Raw genomic sequence first — 18839 nt, 5'->3', positions numbered from 1 at the left:
ATTTTACTTCTGAATACTATTTATTAGATTTTCCCTAAACCAAATCTGAAGCAACCTCTGAAATTTCTTCTCCTTGTTCCTTTCCTAGTTGTTTCCTCTGGGCTTAATCAGGAGTCTAGTCCCTCTTCCACACTAAAGTCATCAAATACTTAGACATTCATATAATTCAGGTAAACAAGTTTTTAAGAGACTGCTGTGAGCCTTTGGAAAGTACTAGGGATAGACCAGTATACTGCTGAATAGGATAGAATATGGATGAAAGCAGGAATAGGAACTACAACTATTAGTCCCTAGGTGAAGAAATATTAATTCTGGTCATCATCAACTCTGCACCAAAAGGTGAAGTGATTTCTCTTGGTCATAGAGTAAGTATGGGATAAACACAAGTCTTGAACCTGGTTCTTTCTGCCTTCAAGACTATCTCTGCATCCATTCTACACCACTACCTCTCTTCATTGAGAGATAAAAATGAAATATCTCCTGCCTCTAAGGAGCTTGATATTTTACTCAGGGTAAACAATACATAAGCAGACAAGTACAGATAAGACATTTCCAGGTATATAGAAAATAATTCCCTGGACTGAGGAAAAGGGAAGAGCACTAATAACTAGGGGAATAAGGAACAACTACTCTGGAAAGTGGTACTAGAGCTATGCTTTAAAGGAAGCTAATTCCAGATACAGACAGAGACAGCTTGGGAGCTGGAATTTTATGTATGTGAAACAATAAGTAGGCCACAAAATGTATGAGAGGAAATAATATTTAATCTCTTTGGAACAGACTCTGCATCACCTTAATTATCAAATAGAAAAATTTATATTAAATACTAGAAGCAATAGCAATAGAGATTATAAAATAATTGGAAGTCTACCTGTAATAAACATACAAAAACTATATGAACCCAATTATAAAATATTTTTCACACAAAGAAACAGATTCAAGCAACTAGAGAAATATTAAATGCTCATGAGCTGAACCAATATAATAAAAATGAAAGTACAGTGGTACCTCAATACTCATCTTTAATCTGTTACAGAACTCTTAAAAAGTGATGAAACTGATGAGTAACAGATGATTTTTTTCCCCATTAAGAAATAATGTAATTAGTACTAATTTGTAGAAGTTCCCCAGAACTTTCATATTTTATTGCTAATATTAAGTAATGAGGTTATTTTGTAATACAGAACCTTAAAACTAAATATAGACATGGGGGGGGGAAGCAATTAATTGCGTGAAAACAAAATAAAATAAAATTTAACTTCACTTTACCTGTAATATGAGGTCCTGGTATATGGTTTATTGTTAATTCTTAGCTCTCAAAGAGGACCGTGACATCAGTGAGGTGATAATATGGCATCCAATTGAATTGGATTTAAGTGAGGGGATGCTATGCAAATCAACAACTACACATTCTCCTCTGAAGCCATCTAAATCCAGTGGCTAAGTATGGATCAGGACCACTGGAGATGACCTCGGATGCAGTAGGAGACCTTGGCCTTTTAAAGGACTAAGATCTTTCCCAAGTCACAGTTTGACTGAGGTAAAGCCCATTCAGCGATTAAGGCTAGGTAAGAGAAAGATGAAGTAAAAAATGTCTACTTTTCCTTAAAGTATGAAGACAAGACCTTCAGGGCTTCTTGGTGATTAAGGCAGATACGTGATAATGATGATGATGTTTTTGTCTGTTCCTGAAGAATTCCGTGACATCAGGGAGGAGATGCCATGATAAACAGATGAATTGAATTTCAGTGTGGGATGCTGTGCTAAGCCACCAGCCTCAGGTTCTTCTCCAGAGCCATCTGGGTACAGTAACCAGATATGAATCAGGATGACTGGAGAGGACCCTGGATGCAAGGCAATCAGGGTTAAGTGACTTGCCCAAGTTAGTACACAGTTAAGTAGGGATCAAGTGTCTGAGGCTGTATTTGAATTCCCATCTTTCTGACTCCAAGGTTTGTGCTCTATCCACTGCACCACCTAGCTGTAAGAAATGAAGCAAAGAATAGCCTCTTTTTCATAATCACACACACAAAAAATTAATCTGGAAGAATTTCTGACCCAAACAACAAGAATTGCTATTTACATTCACTCTGAACCAATCAAAGCTCAAATAATGAACAAATGGGCTTAGCTAGGGGTTCTGAACTGTTTATTAGCTACCTTGAGACTGAAGATCCTCTGTTTTCAAAAGAATGAGTGGTGATGAGCAAGTGACAATTGACAAAAAGCATTTTTTCTTGCATCATGATTCATACAAGTTCTAGGAAGTACATAGTCTAAAGCAAGTGTGGAGTGTTGAAACATTTTTTTTTAAAAAAATGCTACAAGTAATGGGTTTGATGAGTGATGAAGTCCACCAAAATCAAGTACCACCATAATTCTTTTTTTTTAAAAATTCTTTTATTTATTTTTTTCATTACATGCAAAGAGTTTCCAACATTCATCTTTTTAAAGTTTTTAAAGTTGAGTTTCATATTTTTCTACCTCATTCTATTCCCTTCCCACTCCTCATGACAGTAATTTCAAGAAGGTTATACATATGTTTGACATATTTCCATATTAGTCCATGTTGCGAAAGAAGAATCAAAACTAAAGGGGAAAAAAAAACCATGGGAAAGGAAAAAACAAAAGTTTAAAAAAAGTTAAAATAGTATGCTTTGATCTGCATTCAGATTCCATATTTTTTTCTCTTGAGGTGGATGGCATTTTCCATTACAAGTTCTTTAGAATAATCTTAAAATTAATTTTGTTATTCAGTGTCACACCAATCAAGCTATCAAATAATTACTTTGTAAATTTTTTAAAAAAATAACAAAATTCATTTTAAAAAAATGAAAATGACCTGGTAGTACCAGATCTCAAACTATACTAGAAAATGTCAAGTCATCAAAACAATTTGGTACTAGATAAGTCATATTAAATACCCAATATTCAGAATTAAGTGACTACATGTTACCATGCATTTGATAAACCTAAAGACCCAAGTTACTGGGGCAATGACTCACTATTTAAGAAAAACTTCTAGGAAAAGTAGAAAACATTCTGGTAGAAACTAGGTATAGGACCAATAACTATCTCATACTTTATATCAAGATAATTTCTAAATGGGTATATATTTTAGTCATAAAAGTGATATAAACAAATTAAAAGATCATAGGAAAAAATTAACTGTCACAACTATGGATAAAGGAATACAAGAGTTAGAAAGCATCTCAGGAAATAAAATGGATGATTTTTTAAAATTTAATTTAATTTTTAATTTAAAAGTTTTAAAACAAAAAACCCTAATACAGTCAAAATTAGAAGTAGGAAACTTGTGTGTGGTGGGGGGTTTAGAGTTTGGGTGGAATTACAACAATTCTCTCTGATAAAGGACTCATTTCTCAAATACCTAGGGAACGGAGTCAAATTTATAAAAACAACCACTCCCCAACTGATAAATGGTCAAAGTACATGAAATGAACAGTTCATTTTCAGAAGAAAACAAAACTATCTATAGTTATATGAAAAAAATGTTCTAAATATTTGATTAGAGAAAGGAAAATTAAAACAACTCTGAGGTACTATCTTATCTATCAAATTAGCTAACATAAAAGAAAAGGAAAATGACAAATGCTCTACACTAATGCATTGCAATTATAGTTGTGATCTGGTCCAACCATCTTGGAACTATGTTGAGTTAGAAAGCTGCATCTCTGACCCAGCAATATATTTTCCCATCTGAAACATGATCTGGGCTTGATATTGGATTATTCTCTTCTTCAGCATAGATTTCTCAAAGTCTGAGGAGATTCTAAATAAATTTTATGTTTTCCTTGGTTTGTTTGTATCAGTGGTATTAGTGTCTGGTGATTATACTTGGGTCCAAAATCTGATTGTTCCTGAACACCATAGCTAAAGGTTTACTCTACTTCCCCTACAGCAAGTTATTCAGGCCTAGTCTGTCTGGATGCTTCTCAGGATCACTTTTTCCTGGACTACCCTGCCACTGAAGTCTTTCTTTACCCCCCCGGAAATAAGATTCTCAGGTCATTACTCCTGTTCTGGGCTATGCCTGAGGTCTTTTCTTCCCTTTTTTTCAATTTTCTCTTATCTATTTTAAGTAGGGTAATTCATTTATCTTCCCAAACTACTTCCACATTTGCACATTCTTATCATATACTACAAGTATGAGAAATTGCAAGTTGTATTCCTTTCTTCTTTCTATAGAAATGCATTCCTCTTTTTTCTGTTTTCCCACCTCAGATTTTTTTGGATAAGAATCAATCCATCCCTCTGACTCCTTGTTTTCTTATGTAACTCCCTCAATATCTTTTGAAGACCTTAAGACTCTGAAGGAACATTTGCTCTTTCACTTCCATAATAATGTTAGACTTACATCATCATATAACTTCTTTCATTCATTCAAATAAATTTACCTTTAGAGCTTTACTGGATTTGTTTTAATAATTTTAAAGTTCCTGCACCTTTGATATTTTTTATTTGAAATACTTGAAAATCTATTCTATTTAAGATACAGGCTTATCCCCATAGTATTATTCTTAGTTTTGCAAACTATGTTATTATTGATAAATCTATATATTTTACTTTTTTGAATACTATATTCTAAGATCTCTTTTTTAATAGCAGAAACTCATATCTTGGGCAATGCTGTCTCTAAATAAAAATAATAGCTATCACTTACATTGAGTTTTATAGTTCTCAAAGTACTTTAGAAATCTTAACTCATTCTTTAATGGAGAAACTGAAGCAGCCAGGGGTTAAAGTGACTTTCTGAGGATCAAACAGCTAGTAAGTGTCTGATGTCAATTTTGAAATCAGATCTTCCTGACTCCAGGTCAAGTGCTCTATTCACTGTGCCACCTGGCTGTCTCAAAATTTTAGACCCATGGAACTTGAACTAATTGTTTCTGGAGCTTTGAAAGTATTCTTTCTTCGATATGAATGTTTTGGTTTTTGGCTACATTCCTCAAACTCATCTTTTTGGCGTTTTTTTTTAAGGAATGATTAGGGGCAGCTAGATGGCATAGTGGATAAAGCACAATCTGACCTCAGACACTTAAGAATTGCCTAGCTGTGTGACCTTGGGCAAGTCATTTAACCTCACTGCCTTGCCAAAAAAAAAAGGAATGATTAATGGATTTCTCCTATTTTCTTATTTTTGCATTAACCTTTGGTTTTGATTTCATTCCTCTTCAGGCTGTACTTCCTTCTGTCCTTGCAGTCTTTTCTTCAGAAAGTATATAGTTCCTCCTAGATGCAAAGTCAGCTGTGTCTTCATTTGTCTTCAGTTTGCACTCTGGACTTCCTCCACAATGTCCCCCATATCTCTGTTCTGGAAATTCATTTTAGTCCTGGAATAACTATGCTCTGCTTCTGTGGCTTCTCTCTCTCTCATCAAATGACTTAGGATTTGACCATCAAGAGTATGCTTTGATCTTTTCTACCTTTCACAGGTATGAACAAGGGCTGCCTTCAGGTAAAAAAGTCAAAATTATTTCAGCAGCCTGAGGCTTATTTGTTTGGAATGTTGCCTCTAGACTTCCATAGGCATAATGAATTAGGGAAAAATCTCTGTAAATTCTATTAGAGCTGGCAGATGTTAAGATTATATTCAGAATACTCTCCCACAGTAATAACATATTAAAATAAATCAATACACTTTCACACAAGAAAACAGGGCCAAGCTTCAATGTAGAAAACACTTAAATAACCTTTCCATGAAACAGTATATTTCAGACACAAAAGAAGAGTCCACAAAGTAGTGCTGTTAAAACACTAAGATTTCATTTTGCTTAGTCTAGACTTGACTCAATCTCAGTCAGTTATTCACTTAGTCAAGAAAAGCTTTACTTTCATGTATATTTCATTCCCTCAATTATGAATGGTCAGCTCCTCACTACTTCTTTCCTCTTTCTTAGAGCTGTCCCATGAGCAATCATGATTTCAGAGGACCAATAAAGTAAAATGTTATCAACCTCCTGAAAGAGAGATGAGACACACACTTTTGGACATTTCCCTATTTTATAATATGGGAACTTGTTTTGCTCTATGTTTTATATTTATTAAAATATTTTTATTTTTGAGTGGAGAGAAGTGGAAAGGAGGAAAAAATATGCTAAATTTTTTAAGGTTGAATTTTTTTAAAAAAGCAGAAGGGATTCAGGGAGAAAGGTATGATTATCCCAGTCCAGGTTAAGTTGCCTTTAAAAGGGATTTTAAAAAAATTTTGCTAGTCCCATTTGCAATTGTCTAAGATATTATAAAGTTGCTCATGGCACTTTTTTCCCCCCAAGAGGTAGCAGATGGGGCTTATAACACATGGCTTTTCTTTCTTATTCAGCTAAAAAGTGATTTATCTTCTTTAGCTGACACTTCTATTTCCTTCATCAGCTTCACAACTTCAAAGGCAAAATCAAACACCTTGATTTTTTTTTAAACTTCAACCTCTCTCTAGCATTTAGTTCCTTTCCTATTGACTTCAAATGTGTCCAAGTCTCCATTATTCTTTTTTTTATAGGTTTTTTTTTTTGCAAGGCAATGGGGTTAAGTGGCTTGCCCAAGGCCACACAGCTAGGTAATTATTAAGTGTCTGAGGTCAGATTTGAACCCAGGTACTCCTGACTCCAAGGCCGGTGTTTTATCCACTGTGCCACCTAGCCGCCCCTCATTATTCTTTTTTTTTTTTTTTTTGATTTCTTTGTAAGGCAATGGGATTAAGTGACTTGCCCAAGGTCACACAGCTAGGTAATTAGTAAGTGTCTGAGGCCACATTTGAACGCCGGTGCTCTATTCACTGCACCACCTAGCTGCCTCATACCTTTATGTTTTTAACTTTTTCTGCTTCTTTCAGTTTTTCTGCCTTTTACTGTTGTTACAAAGAGTTTATCTGGACTTCTGGGGCAGAGCCCAAATGCTTCAATGAGGTTAGCATGCTCCTGGAGCTTTTCCTCACACAATACTAAATGAAACCTCTAAACAGACATAAAAACTACAGATTCCACCAAAGAAAGACAAGATCAAAGCAAGTTTTCAACTTCAGACATCGTAGAGGATCTTTAGTGAAGGTCTGTCTCTTTAGAGGAAAAGGGGAAGTAAAACCCAGCGAGAAGGGAGGAAGAATAGGGAAAGACAGCAGAAGGCTTTTAGCCACAGTGCAGCCCAGGTCGAATGGTTAGATTGCAACCCCAGTCTGAACCTTGGGAACACTGGGCACAAGACAGGATTGAGTAGGAACAAACCACTATACAGGCAATGCCTGGGCTACATAGTCAACATTTTGGAAAGCAACAAGCCAGGGATCAAACACTAGCCCCAGCACAAAAAGCTTGGGTCTATACTCCCTAAACCCAAGGAATAGAGCTCAAACAATCAAAATGAACAAAGAAACCCTAAAGACCACTAACTTTAGAAAGTTAGTATGCAGACAGAGATGATAAAAATGCCATCTCATAAGAAGAAAGCAGTGACAAATTGTGTACATGGGAAGTCTCAAAGGAGTCCATAAATTGCACTCAAATTCACAATTTCATAGAAGAACTTAAAGAATTTAAAAACCAAAGAACAAAGGAAAAAGAAAAATGGAAAAAAAGAAATGAAAGCCATGCAGGAAATTTTGAAAAATGGATCACAGAATTCAACACCTTTAAAAAGGAAACAGAAAAGGTAACTGAAGAAAATAAAATCCTAAAAATTAGAACTGAACAAATAGAAACCAATTATCTATTATAATAGAGGGAATGAAGGGAGGATGTGAACACTGAATAAATCCTACTCAACAGATTTGGCCCAGAGAGGGAATAAAATACACTCTCAATTGGATTTAAAAAATCTATTGTACCCTAGAGGGTAGTGGAGGTGGGGAGGAAGGAGAAGAAAAAGGAAGAAGGGATTGATAAAAGGGAAGGCAAAGGTATAAGTGAGAGCAAGCTTTTGGGGGGGGGGACAAGGCAATGGGGTTAAGTGATCTGTGATTTGCCCAAGGTCACGCAGCTAGATGATTATTAAGTGTCTGAGGTCATCTACTACACCACCTAGCTGTCCTGAAAGTAAACTTAAAGTTAAAATTTAAAAGAAAAATTAAAGAGGACAGGGAGCAAAACATTGGTGAGGAGGAATAAGAGGAAAGGAAAAACGGGGAAAGATAACATGGAGGGAAATAAAGATTTGGTAATCTTAACTATAAATATGAATGGGGGGGCAGCTAGGTGATGCAGTGGATAGAGTGCCAGCTATGGAGTCAGGAGGACCTGAGTTCAAATTTGACCTCAGATACCTAATAATTATCTAGTTGTGTGAACTTGGGCAAGTCACTTAATCCCATTGCCTTGCAAAAAATGAAAAAAAATGTGAATGGGAAGAACTCTCCCATAAAAATGGAAGTGGATAGCAGGATGGATTAAAAACCAAAATGCTATACATTTGAAGCAGAGAGAGAAAGAGAGAGAGAGAGAGAGAGAGAAAGAGAGAGAGAGAGAGAGAGAGAGATACATACAGGTTAAGGATATGGAGTACTATTGTTTTATAAGAAAGCATGAATGGTCAGACTATAGAAGCATGAAAATAATTACAGGAACTAATTCTGAACAAAGGGAGCAGAAACAAGAGAACACTGGACACATTAACAACAACACTGTGTTGCTGGGATCCCAAACGAGTGATCTCTTTTGCCTCAAACCCAATTGTGTGTTTCTCATCACCCATAGTAGCTATGGCTTTGCTATCCACATGTGTTTATTCCTTTAATTCTCCAAATTCAGGTGCTCTATAACTTCAAACAATGTTTCTTTTCTTTTTCCCTTTGTTGATTGGCACCAAAATGATCTTTCTTAATCCCCAAATGAATTTTCTTCTTAATATACAGTGCTAAAACACTACCCTTTATTTATTTTGTTTATTTTATTACTCTTAAATACTGTATACTTTTCAAATCATGGATCTCATTCTATCAAGTCTCCAGGATATCTATGAGGACAAATTAACTAGTTTAATATATTTATTACCCATACCTTCTGCATTTACATATAGTTATTTAAGGTGGTGATTTTTTCCCTCCTGGACTCTTTTGAATACCACTTCTCATAAGTTACTAGTTGTTTCTTCTAATTTTTCTATGTTACATTTGCTTTTTTCCCATAACTTGTCAGATCTATATGGACTATTTTGATCATTTTGTCCCCCCTCCCTCTAAGTTCACTTTGAATGGAATCATAAAATTCTAGAAAAATAAGAACAAACCAGCACTTTGTTAGGTTTATTCTATCTTAAGAAGGAGCCTATGGTTACTATATATTAATAATGATAGCTCAAATGGTATTTTAAGGTTTATAAAGTGCTTTCCTCATAATAACTTTAACAGTAGATGATATGATATTCCAAATTTTTAGAAATTGAGGCAAAAAAGGTTTAAGTGTTTTTCCAGGGTCATTGTGCCTGAAATTCCCCCACAGTGGGTATCACATAAAGAATTCAGTTTACTATCTACATATCAAAAGATGTAAACCAGGGCTCCAGGTTGATTATATAAGTAGTATAATAATCAAAGAGGAATACTCATACTTGAGCAGTCTAGGAAGGCTGCCAGCTGACAAAAATTTCCTTAGAAAACAGATGAAGAAAGGGGAAGCTGCAAGATATATCAATACAGATTGGCTGATAAGTTTGTGTTTCTTCAATTTAGTGCTGGTCTTGGGTCCCAGACACTTAGGTGCCACATCAGAGTTGCTTTGAGTAAAATCCTGTGTTTATTAAGTCTTGGTCATGTTCTGGTCAGTATGCTTTCTTTTAGGTAACATTAATCTTAGTCTATATTATTCATTGAGAGGAAAGCTTATTATTATTATTATTATTATTATTATTATTATTATTATTATTTTCACTGATAGAAATTTTTCCTGGGAGTCCACATCATGATCTTTACTGCAGAGACTTTTGCTAGGAAACTCATATCATGACTTTCACTGCTTAAAGGAGTGTATACTATTATGGCTTTTACAGGTTAATGATACCACATTCTAAACAGACCCTTTAGTCATGGAGCTAATGAGAGTAACAAACTCAGAAATGAAATTAGCTTCCTGATTCCAAGCCCAGAATTCTTTACACCACATTATACTTTCCTTTTTAAAAGAAACAATAAAAAATCTAAATCTAAGAAAATACATTTCCAATCAGAATCTTATTCATCATGGTTTTTTACTGTAGATCAAGTACTCATTAGACCATCTATTACTGGCAAACATTTTTATCTTCTCTCCTTGTCTGCCATGATATCCTGAAAAGCAGGTTCTCCTTGGAATTAATATATTAATCATAATTACAATGATCATAAACCTTGTGTTTTGTACTAAACAAAAACGATTTCTCTAAATACTATAAACTGTCTGTTTTAAAGCACTAAAAAACCAGGAACTTGATCTTTTATGTAATTTTATAAACCTTGAGGCACAATATAAATTCAATTATCATCATAATTATTATTTAAAACCACAGAATGTCATTGTCATGACCTCAGGTTGAGGATCAAATCAGGAAACAGAGAACTTTAAAGGGATTCAATTCAATTCAAAAATTTATCAAATATCTATGATTTGCAAAAGCATTGGACTATATTGGGAGTTCATTTTTGTCTAGAGCTGTGATTTCCAACAGAGTGGGAACCTTAGGTGAGAAAACTGCAGCTTAGCAAGTTATAGTCTTAGAGAGAGAGGCCTGGGGCATTGAGAATTTAAATGACTTGCCCATATGAGTAAGAGGCTGGACCTGGTCTCCAGATCTGAGATCCATGGGGCCACATTGCCTCTCATACTAAGGATACAAAAATGGAAACAAAACAATCTCACTCTTGAAGATCATTCCATGCCTGGGGAGAGAGAATGCTTACCTGAAACTTCAGAGGCAATTAGAATCTGAATTCCCAAGAGTATTGCAACATTTGAAAGAAGACAGGAAAAAATCTTCTTATGGAGACTCATCACACCATAGTAAGAATGGATATAAATATATGGCAAACAGGTCATAAAATAGATGAAAGTTCCTATAGCAGCAGCTGTGTTGGCTAAAAATTTGGAAAGAAAAACAGAAATCATAAAATAATATGCAATAACTTAAGCACAAACCATTTTTTCTGATTTAATTTTATAATAAAGTGTTTGTTCAGTCATCAAATATTATGTTCATAAAAAATGGAGGAAACTTTTTCTGAGAATTGCTCTTCTATATCAAAAGATTATGACATTTTAAAACAATTTATACAAGGATAAATATTGATGTTCATGGAAGCTTTCTTTTGAATCCAAATAGTAAAAGAAATTCTTAAAGAGTAACATTACATGGAAACAAACCTTAGACCCACAGAACTGGAAAGATATGAGGGGGTTATATGATCCTCTCAGTAACCAGGATAGGAATCCTCGTCCATAAAATTCCTGACAAATGGTAATTCAGATTTTACTCAAAAATCTCCTGATATAGAGAACTTGCTACCTAAAAAAGCATTTTATTTGGGTTTTGTATATTTCTAAAATGTTTTTAATGTTTTTCTAAATCAAGCCCCAATATGCCTCTTTGCAATATTCATCCACTGTTCTTACAGATATCTTTTGGGGTTAAAAATAATTAAATCGGGGCAGCTAAGTGGTACAGCCCTGGAGTCAGGAGGACCTGAGGTCAAATACATTCTCAGATATTTAATAATTACCTAGCTGTGTGACCTTGGACAAATCATTTAATCCCATTGCCTTAAATAAGTAAAATTGTTTAAAAGTTAGAAAAAGTAACTAAATTTATCTACTCTATCTAAAGTCTTTCTATTCTATAGAAAAGTCCATAAAATACTTGAAAATAACTATCCTGTTCTCTTTAATTTTTTTTCTTTCAAATTAAACATCCCCAGTTTCTTCAAATACTTATATAGGATTATGTCAAGTTTATTCAGGATTTTGAGAGGACAAATCCTGATTTGTCAATGTTCTTTCTAAATTTGCAGCACCCAGAATTGAATATAATAATCAGGAGATAAACAGAAAATAGTGTTACTATTTATATTCTCCAGGTTCTTCTTTTGCCATTTCCAGGCTGTGTGACCCTGGGAAACTAACTTTTCCTTCTAGCATCTGAGGCAATTCTTTATGATTATAAATCTAGAGCAGATACTACTGTCCATTCATTGAGGAAATTTACTCATTCGAAATACCCTAGACTAAAGGAAATCACAAGACTAATCCAAAGAACAATCCCATGAAATTGAAATTCTGGTAGAAATGTAGCTCTTGGAAATACAAAGAGAATTTTTATTTTCTTTTTTCACTTGGAAGGAAAATTCGGCTAGTGAAATATGGCAAGTGATTGTACTTATATGTAAGTTGGAAGATTTTTTCTTCTGTGGTTTACTACCAAAACTCTGGGCTTACAGCAAGGGATGAGGTGATTATTAGGATTCTATCAATGCTTTCATGCTAACCAGACCCTTTCAAGTATTGGGATGAAGTAAGGTGGGTGGTGAAAGAGGATAAGCTAGAATGGTAATCATATCAGCTGACCAGATGAAGCATTCCACTGCACACATGCCTTTTAGCATTCTCCACAGATGGTTGGAAGGAACTGGTCAAGTTCTCATGAAAAGTCCTGAGAACATAGCTGTGGGGTCTTGAATCCTTTTAGAATGGGTTGGAACAGGCCACTTTGTCCTAGGTAGCATACAACCTCAACTTCACCTTGTCCATATAGCTTCCCTGAAAAATTATTGTGTACTAGTGGAATTTCATATGCTTATGTTATCCTAATTATCTTAATTATGCTAGCCTACTTAGGCATTAGAATGATATAGCAGACTGAGTGTTGAACCTGGAGTCAGGAAGACCCAAGTACAAATCCTGCCTTAAGACACTAACTGTATGACTCCAAGTAAGGCATTTAACCTCTCTTCTTATGGATAAAATTGGAACAATAGCACCTACCTGTCAGGATGGTTGGGTCAATAAAATGAGATCATATTTGTAAACCTTGGCTAATCACAAGGAATTCATAAATGATAATTATTATTATAGCTCTAAATGAGTCCTGGGAATACATCATCAAGGTAGAAAAACCATCTTCTGGGTTAGATCTTCTAATATCACATTCATCAATGTCTAAAGAACTCTGGGGGTTTTGTGTAAAACAAATAGTATCATTCCGTAATACACTCATACGAACTATTGCTCCACACCACCTCAACACCCACAAAGATGTTCCCAATCTTGATCTTGTCATCACTCACAAATACACAACTTCCATGTTTCTAATCTTTGACATACCCTTCTCTGATCTCAATCTAGTGACATTCTAAATCTCTCTCTGCCTTTGAACACTATACTATGTTCTCCATCTACCTCAGAGCTTTAATTCTTTCCCTGGTCATCACTCCTACATTAGCTATACTCTTTTCCTTTACCTATCTTGACCCTTTCGTGATCAAGCCATCTTCTTATTGAGTTCCTTGATTCTTCAACATAATGCCAAATTTGTCCTATTAGCCCAGGCTGGCATCAACCTACCATCTGCTGCTTTCACTCCTCAGCATGTGGTGCATATGCTACTAAAAAAAATAAAGAAAATCATGCAACCATACTGACTGGGTCCACTACAATTTTGTTATATAGTCTTAACTGGGTTGCCACTGGTGCAAGGCAATCTTTTTATAATTCCATAACTCACTATTTCATTCTCTATAGCAAATCTTCTAAATCTTTTTCCTTTCTTCTCACGACAGTTTGTCCCCTCTATTCTCTCAATTGATAACCCTGCTTCATAATTTGCTGAAAAAACCAAGGCCATTCACTGAGAGCTGCTACTTCTTCATCTCATATCACATGTCTCCTGAGCCATCTCATTATTCATCCCTGTCTCACTTGAAGAGATAGTTTTTCTCCTCACTGAGGCTAACCTCTTGCAATAGACAAGTGATCCCATTTGAGTCTAACTTTTCCAACAAATTGTCCCCTCTATCATCCCTATTTTCTCATTTATCTTATATTACACCCTGACTACTAGCTGCCTCCCTACTACCTACATAAACATTTAGACATACTCATAGATTTTCTTACAAAATGTCATTTTAACAAACATTTATTAAAAACCTACTTCGAGTAAGGCAGTGGTAGATACAAAGGAAAAAAGGAAATAGTTCCAGCCCTCCAGTAGTTTATATTTTACTGGAGAATTTGAAATAGATGAATTTCTGGACTCACCAGAGTTGAAGAATGTGCTGATCACAAAGCCGAAGAGTATAGAAACAATGGCAGAGCACATCAGAAAGAAAAACACTAAGGATCCATCACTGTAGCAGATTATTGGCTCCTCTACAATCTACCATAAAACATCCAATAAGTCAATTCAGTCATGTAAGTAAGTGAAGTTTATAAGAAGACTAGTTAAAATGGGGTAAGGAAATAAACAGATGCTTAAATAATGTAGTATCACTAAAGCAATTAATCAATTATCCATTGTCTGAAATGCAGTAAATGAAATGTAATCTAATTACTCAAAGCTATAGGAAGGACAATCTTCTTAGAAGATTTTTGAATATTTCCCTAGAGAATGAGTATATACCATCAACCTCAGGCTTTCTACTGCAGAATCATCACTAATTGCCTTTTATTCACTTAATAACTTTTAGCACTACCTACATTTTTAGATTATTTTCTCAAGAGACAGCAATCTAATTCCTTTATTTCACTCTGCTATTAACCCTCTCAACTGCATTCCCTTGGTGTGGCTGGGGAGGGATTATGGAGCTTCTATGTTTTTAACCCTTCAAGATCCTCTTTTGTCCTGTTATTTTGTAGGGGAAAGCCCTCAGATACACTACTCACTATGGGGTTCAGAGGATAGAGAACCTGGAGTCAGGAAGGTGGGAGTTCAAATCTGGCCTCAGATATTTGACACTTTATAGCTGTGTGACCTTGTGCAAATCACTCAGCCCTGACTGTCTCACATCCAGGGCCATCTCCTATCATTCTGAGTCATATCTGGTCACTAGATCCAGATGGCTCTGGAGGAGAAAGTGATGCTGGTGAATTCTGCCATCAATGTTTCTTCATGTTCTGCTTAACAGTGTAGCTTCTCCCACACAACAATAAAGATCATTCCCAATGAAATTAAAATAACAACAAACAAACATAAAACTGCAATCACTTGCCTTGACTAACAATATCAGAGTCAGCAAAATGATGTTTAAAAGAAGAAACAATAAGAATGTGAAGAAATAGGAACTCCAGAGTAATAGACTACTAATTCCCATTATGCGGAGGTACTCCTGTTAGAAGCCAAAAAAGTCAAAAGGTATATAATGCAGAATTTTAAGTACATAAATATAAAACTATTTAATAATCTATCAAGAACTGCATTAAATGTCTGAAAAATCAGAATTCTTCAGCTGATAAAGCATGTGAGCCATATAATTATATAAAACAATTAACATAACAAATTATGTAAATGTGAATTTAATTAAATTTTTAAAAAATTGAATAATGGAGCAGACCTCTGAAGTATTTTTAAAAATATAATGTATGATAATATACTTTAGAAAAAATTAATCCAAGAAGTGATAAAAATTTAAAACAATTATATATTTTAAAGTTTTAGATATAACAATATTCACTTTGGTCTACTTGTAAAAAATTAAGATACTCAGGCTTCTGCTCCTAAACTTTAAAGTTAATGCTTTAGAGTAAATAGGTCTACTGAAAGCATGTAATTCTTTTTTTTTTTTTAAGGTTTTTGCAAGGCAAGTAGGGCTTAAGTGGCTTGCCCAAGGCCACACAGCTAGATAATTATTAAGTGTCCGAGGCCGGATTTGAACTCAGGTACTCCTGACTCCAGGGCCAGTGCTCTATCCACTGCATCACCTAGCCACCCCAGCTGCCCCCCCGCCCCCGCCCCCGCCCCCATAATTGATTTCTTAAAGAAAGGAAGGAAGTTAAAAGGAAAGAATGCTGATATTTACAGGGGACTTGAGAGGCCACCTGATCTAACCTATACATGACTAAGAATCACTTTTACATACTAGAAGAAAGAATTGCTGACTTCACTCATTTAATTCTTTGAGGAACATTTAAATGTTAATGCCCTAAAACACTAATAATCAAAATTCTCTAGCTTCAAATTATCTTAAGGCTCCTTGGTACAGGAATGAGTACAGAGTTCCAAAATGTAAAGTCATTAGGTAACAGGGATTTAACTCAGATATTAAGAAGCATTTGGAAGAAGTAAAAAAAAAAAAAGATGGTCACATAGGAATTATTGAAATTGGTTTGAGGGTTACCTGGGAGATAAGACTTTCAAAGGCAACAGGGTCTCAATTTGAGAAATGTTTATAATGAGATTTGAGAAATAATTAACATGTCAAAATGCTAATAATGAGATATTAGGAAAGTATTTATTTCCTTCAGTTTTCTTTTCCACTAAAAGTGATCATTAGATGGGAAAGGTAGAACAATATTAATTAGGAGGGAAATGGAAGGCTAAGAGAAGTCATGGAAATAAAGTTTGGTATACTTGAACTACCTACAGTAATTTCAAATCAAATCAATTTCATAGAATACTAAAAGCAATAGCAGAAGTGAATGCTGATAATTGTGTCAGTGCCTGAGACAGATCCTAGAGATTAGGAGAGGTATTACAAGACTGACAAAGTTATGAACACATTTTTAAAGGGAACCATTAAAAACCAGCACAGCTCTATCAAGAATGGATCAGTCTTAACTAATCTCATTTCCTTTTTGGACAGGATAAATGAATGTAATATAGTATACTTACATTTATCTATCATTTAACTATTACATATCTCTGTTCTAATTTTAGTTCTGTCAAAAAATGAAATGAGGTTAAAAGGTGCGAACTATTCTCAATGAAATTATATTTGCTACTGTCACTTAGGGGTATTCTTGCGGTTGGGATGCAGACATAATTTTTAAATGGATTTGTAATGCAATGATCAAACCTAAAGAATAGTCAACTTAATAGGTCAATCAATGTAGCCTAAAAGAATAACACTAACTGAATAGGAATTTATCTTTGGCTTTGTGGTTCAACAATTTTATTAGTGATTTGCTGGGGTGAGGTATAGATGACATGAATGTCAAATCTTCAGGAAGACAAAAATAGCTAAAACTGTAAGTGACAAAAACAAGAGAAGTTCCTCTTAAGCCTAAAATAATAGTTAAATTAAACAAACTTAATAGGGTAAAATGTGTTATTCTAATATTGGATTCAACAGATTCAACTTCAAAAACTAAAGGGTAGAAGGGATTTGTTTTTTCCTGTGAAAAGGAACTGAAACTGAAAAACTGAACTGTTTTGGGGAAGTATATTTGTGACTAGCAACTAAATATGAGTTAAAAGTATGACTTACAGACTAAAAAACTTATGCCTAGCAAGACTGTAGTAAGAAGACAAAGTGTCCAGAATGATAATATATATTATGCTGAGTTCATCTTTAAAATATTGCATTTAGTTCTAGATCACATTTTTGGAAGAACATAGAAAACTGGAATCATGACCAGACAAGGGTAACCAGGATGATGAAAGAACTAACGAAAATTCTGTAGAAGGCTGCACTGAATGAACTGGGAACACCCCTGGACAAAAGAAGAATTAAGGAGCATATGATGGTCTTCAAGTATCTGATGGCTGTCATGTAGAAAGTTGACTAAAAAAGTAGAAATAATGAATGGAAGTTTCAGAGGCAGATGTTAATTCCTTTGATGATAGCTTCCAAAATTTTCCTAAACATTATAGCTTTACCAAAATAAAAAGTTATATCTGGAATAATAATGTTTCAACTCACTGTAGGTCTTTGAACATAAAGTATGTGAACATTTGTTGGGGATACTGTAGAAGGGCTTCTTGGTCATTTATAGTTAGATTAGAAGACCTCTAAAGTGCCTTGCAAATCTCAGATTCTATTTCCAACACCCAAAAGCATTTCCTATTAGAAGGTTTAATCCAAAGACAAGCAGGTTTACCTTCAATTGCTTTTCCTTTTCCCATACAACAAAACGAATCAAATTGAATATCATTAGGGAGAAAACAAATCCAACTGTTAAGGGCAAAAAATAGATGAGAATAATATAGAAATTATCGGTCGAGGCAACTGGGAATGGAAACCTCTTTATATAAACAGAAGTGGTATTTAACAGGTCTGTTGCATTATTTCTTGCATGGTATCGCATTATGGCTTTATCAACAGCATGTTGTATGGTCAGGAACCCTTCTGTAAAATACCCTGAATTAGGAAAGAGAATAAATATTAACAAAAACTTGATTTACACAATGTTTTATCATTTACAAACTTTTGACATACTTTATCTCATGTAATGCTTATAACAACCTTTTGAAATGTTTCCATTTTATAGATAATTAAACAGTCTCAGAGAGATTAAGTGAGGTGTCCAACATCTCACAAGAAGATAATTTATTCACATTATTCACTGATGCCAAGTTCAGCTTCTTCTTCACTATACATGTGCATATACGTGCAGCATAATAGGTTGCTTTTCATTCACAGAGCAAAAAACATCTGTGATACAAGTCATCTCAAAAATTACAATTCTTTCCCAAAGTCCTGACTCCAAAGTCACAGTATCATATTCTGGATAAAATTAGTGAATGTCTAAAATGACATACTGAAGGAAGAAGGTCTGTAGTGGGGAGGAGGCACAGTGAGTGAGAAATGAATACCTAAAGAAATTTCTGATAAGTCTAGTACATAAAAATCAAGATCAGAATTGAAAAAGTCCTTTACAGAAATTACAGTAATAAGGTTTAGAGAACATCTAGAGAACATCTTCAATCCCCTG

General features: G+C 34.6%; 1 protein-coding gene across 8 annotated transcripts in view; it reads right to left on the bottom strand.

Moving 5' to 3' along the window:
* LOC141502677 (phospholipid-transporting ATPase ABCA3-like) overlaps positions 1–18839 on the bottom strand; it is a 312244-nt gene that overhangs the window by 146350 nt on the left and 147055 nt on the right. For 4 of the 8 annotated variants that reach the window (XM_074207528.1, XM_074207521.1, XM_074207520.1 and 1 more), the window contains 4 exons: positions 18006–18265; positions 15179–15295; positions 14229–14346; positions 10883–11056 (listed from right to left, as the gene is read on the bottom strand). In XM_074207528.1, the coding sequence (XP_074063629.1) occupies positions 10883–11056; positions 14229–14346; positions 15179–15295; positions 18006–18265 (669 nt within the window). The remainder of the gene's footprint in view (positions 1–10882; positions 11057–14228; positions 14347–15178; positions 15296–18005; positions 18266–18839) is intronic. The other 4 variants (XM_074207523.1, XM_074207522.1, XM_074207524.1 and 1 more) reach the window with 4 other exon arrangements.

Source organism: Macrotis lagotis, chromosome X (assembly GCF_037893015.1).
Source record: "Macrotis lagotis isolate mMagLag1 chromosome X, bilby.v1.9.chrom.fasta, whole genome shotgun sequence".
Classification (NCBI taxonomy): domain Eukaryota; kingdom Metazoa; phylum Chordata; class Mammalia; order Peramelemorphia; family Peramelidae; genus Macrotis; species Macrotis lagotis.
Note: the sequence above shows the minus strand (reverse complement) of the source record. Positions and strands in the feature narration are given on the sequence as shown.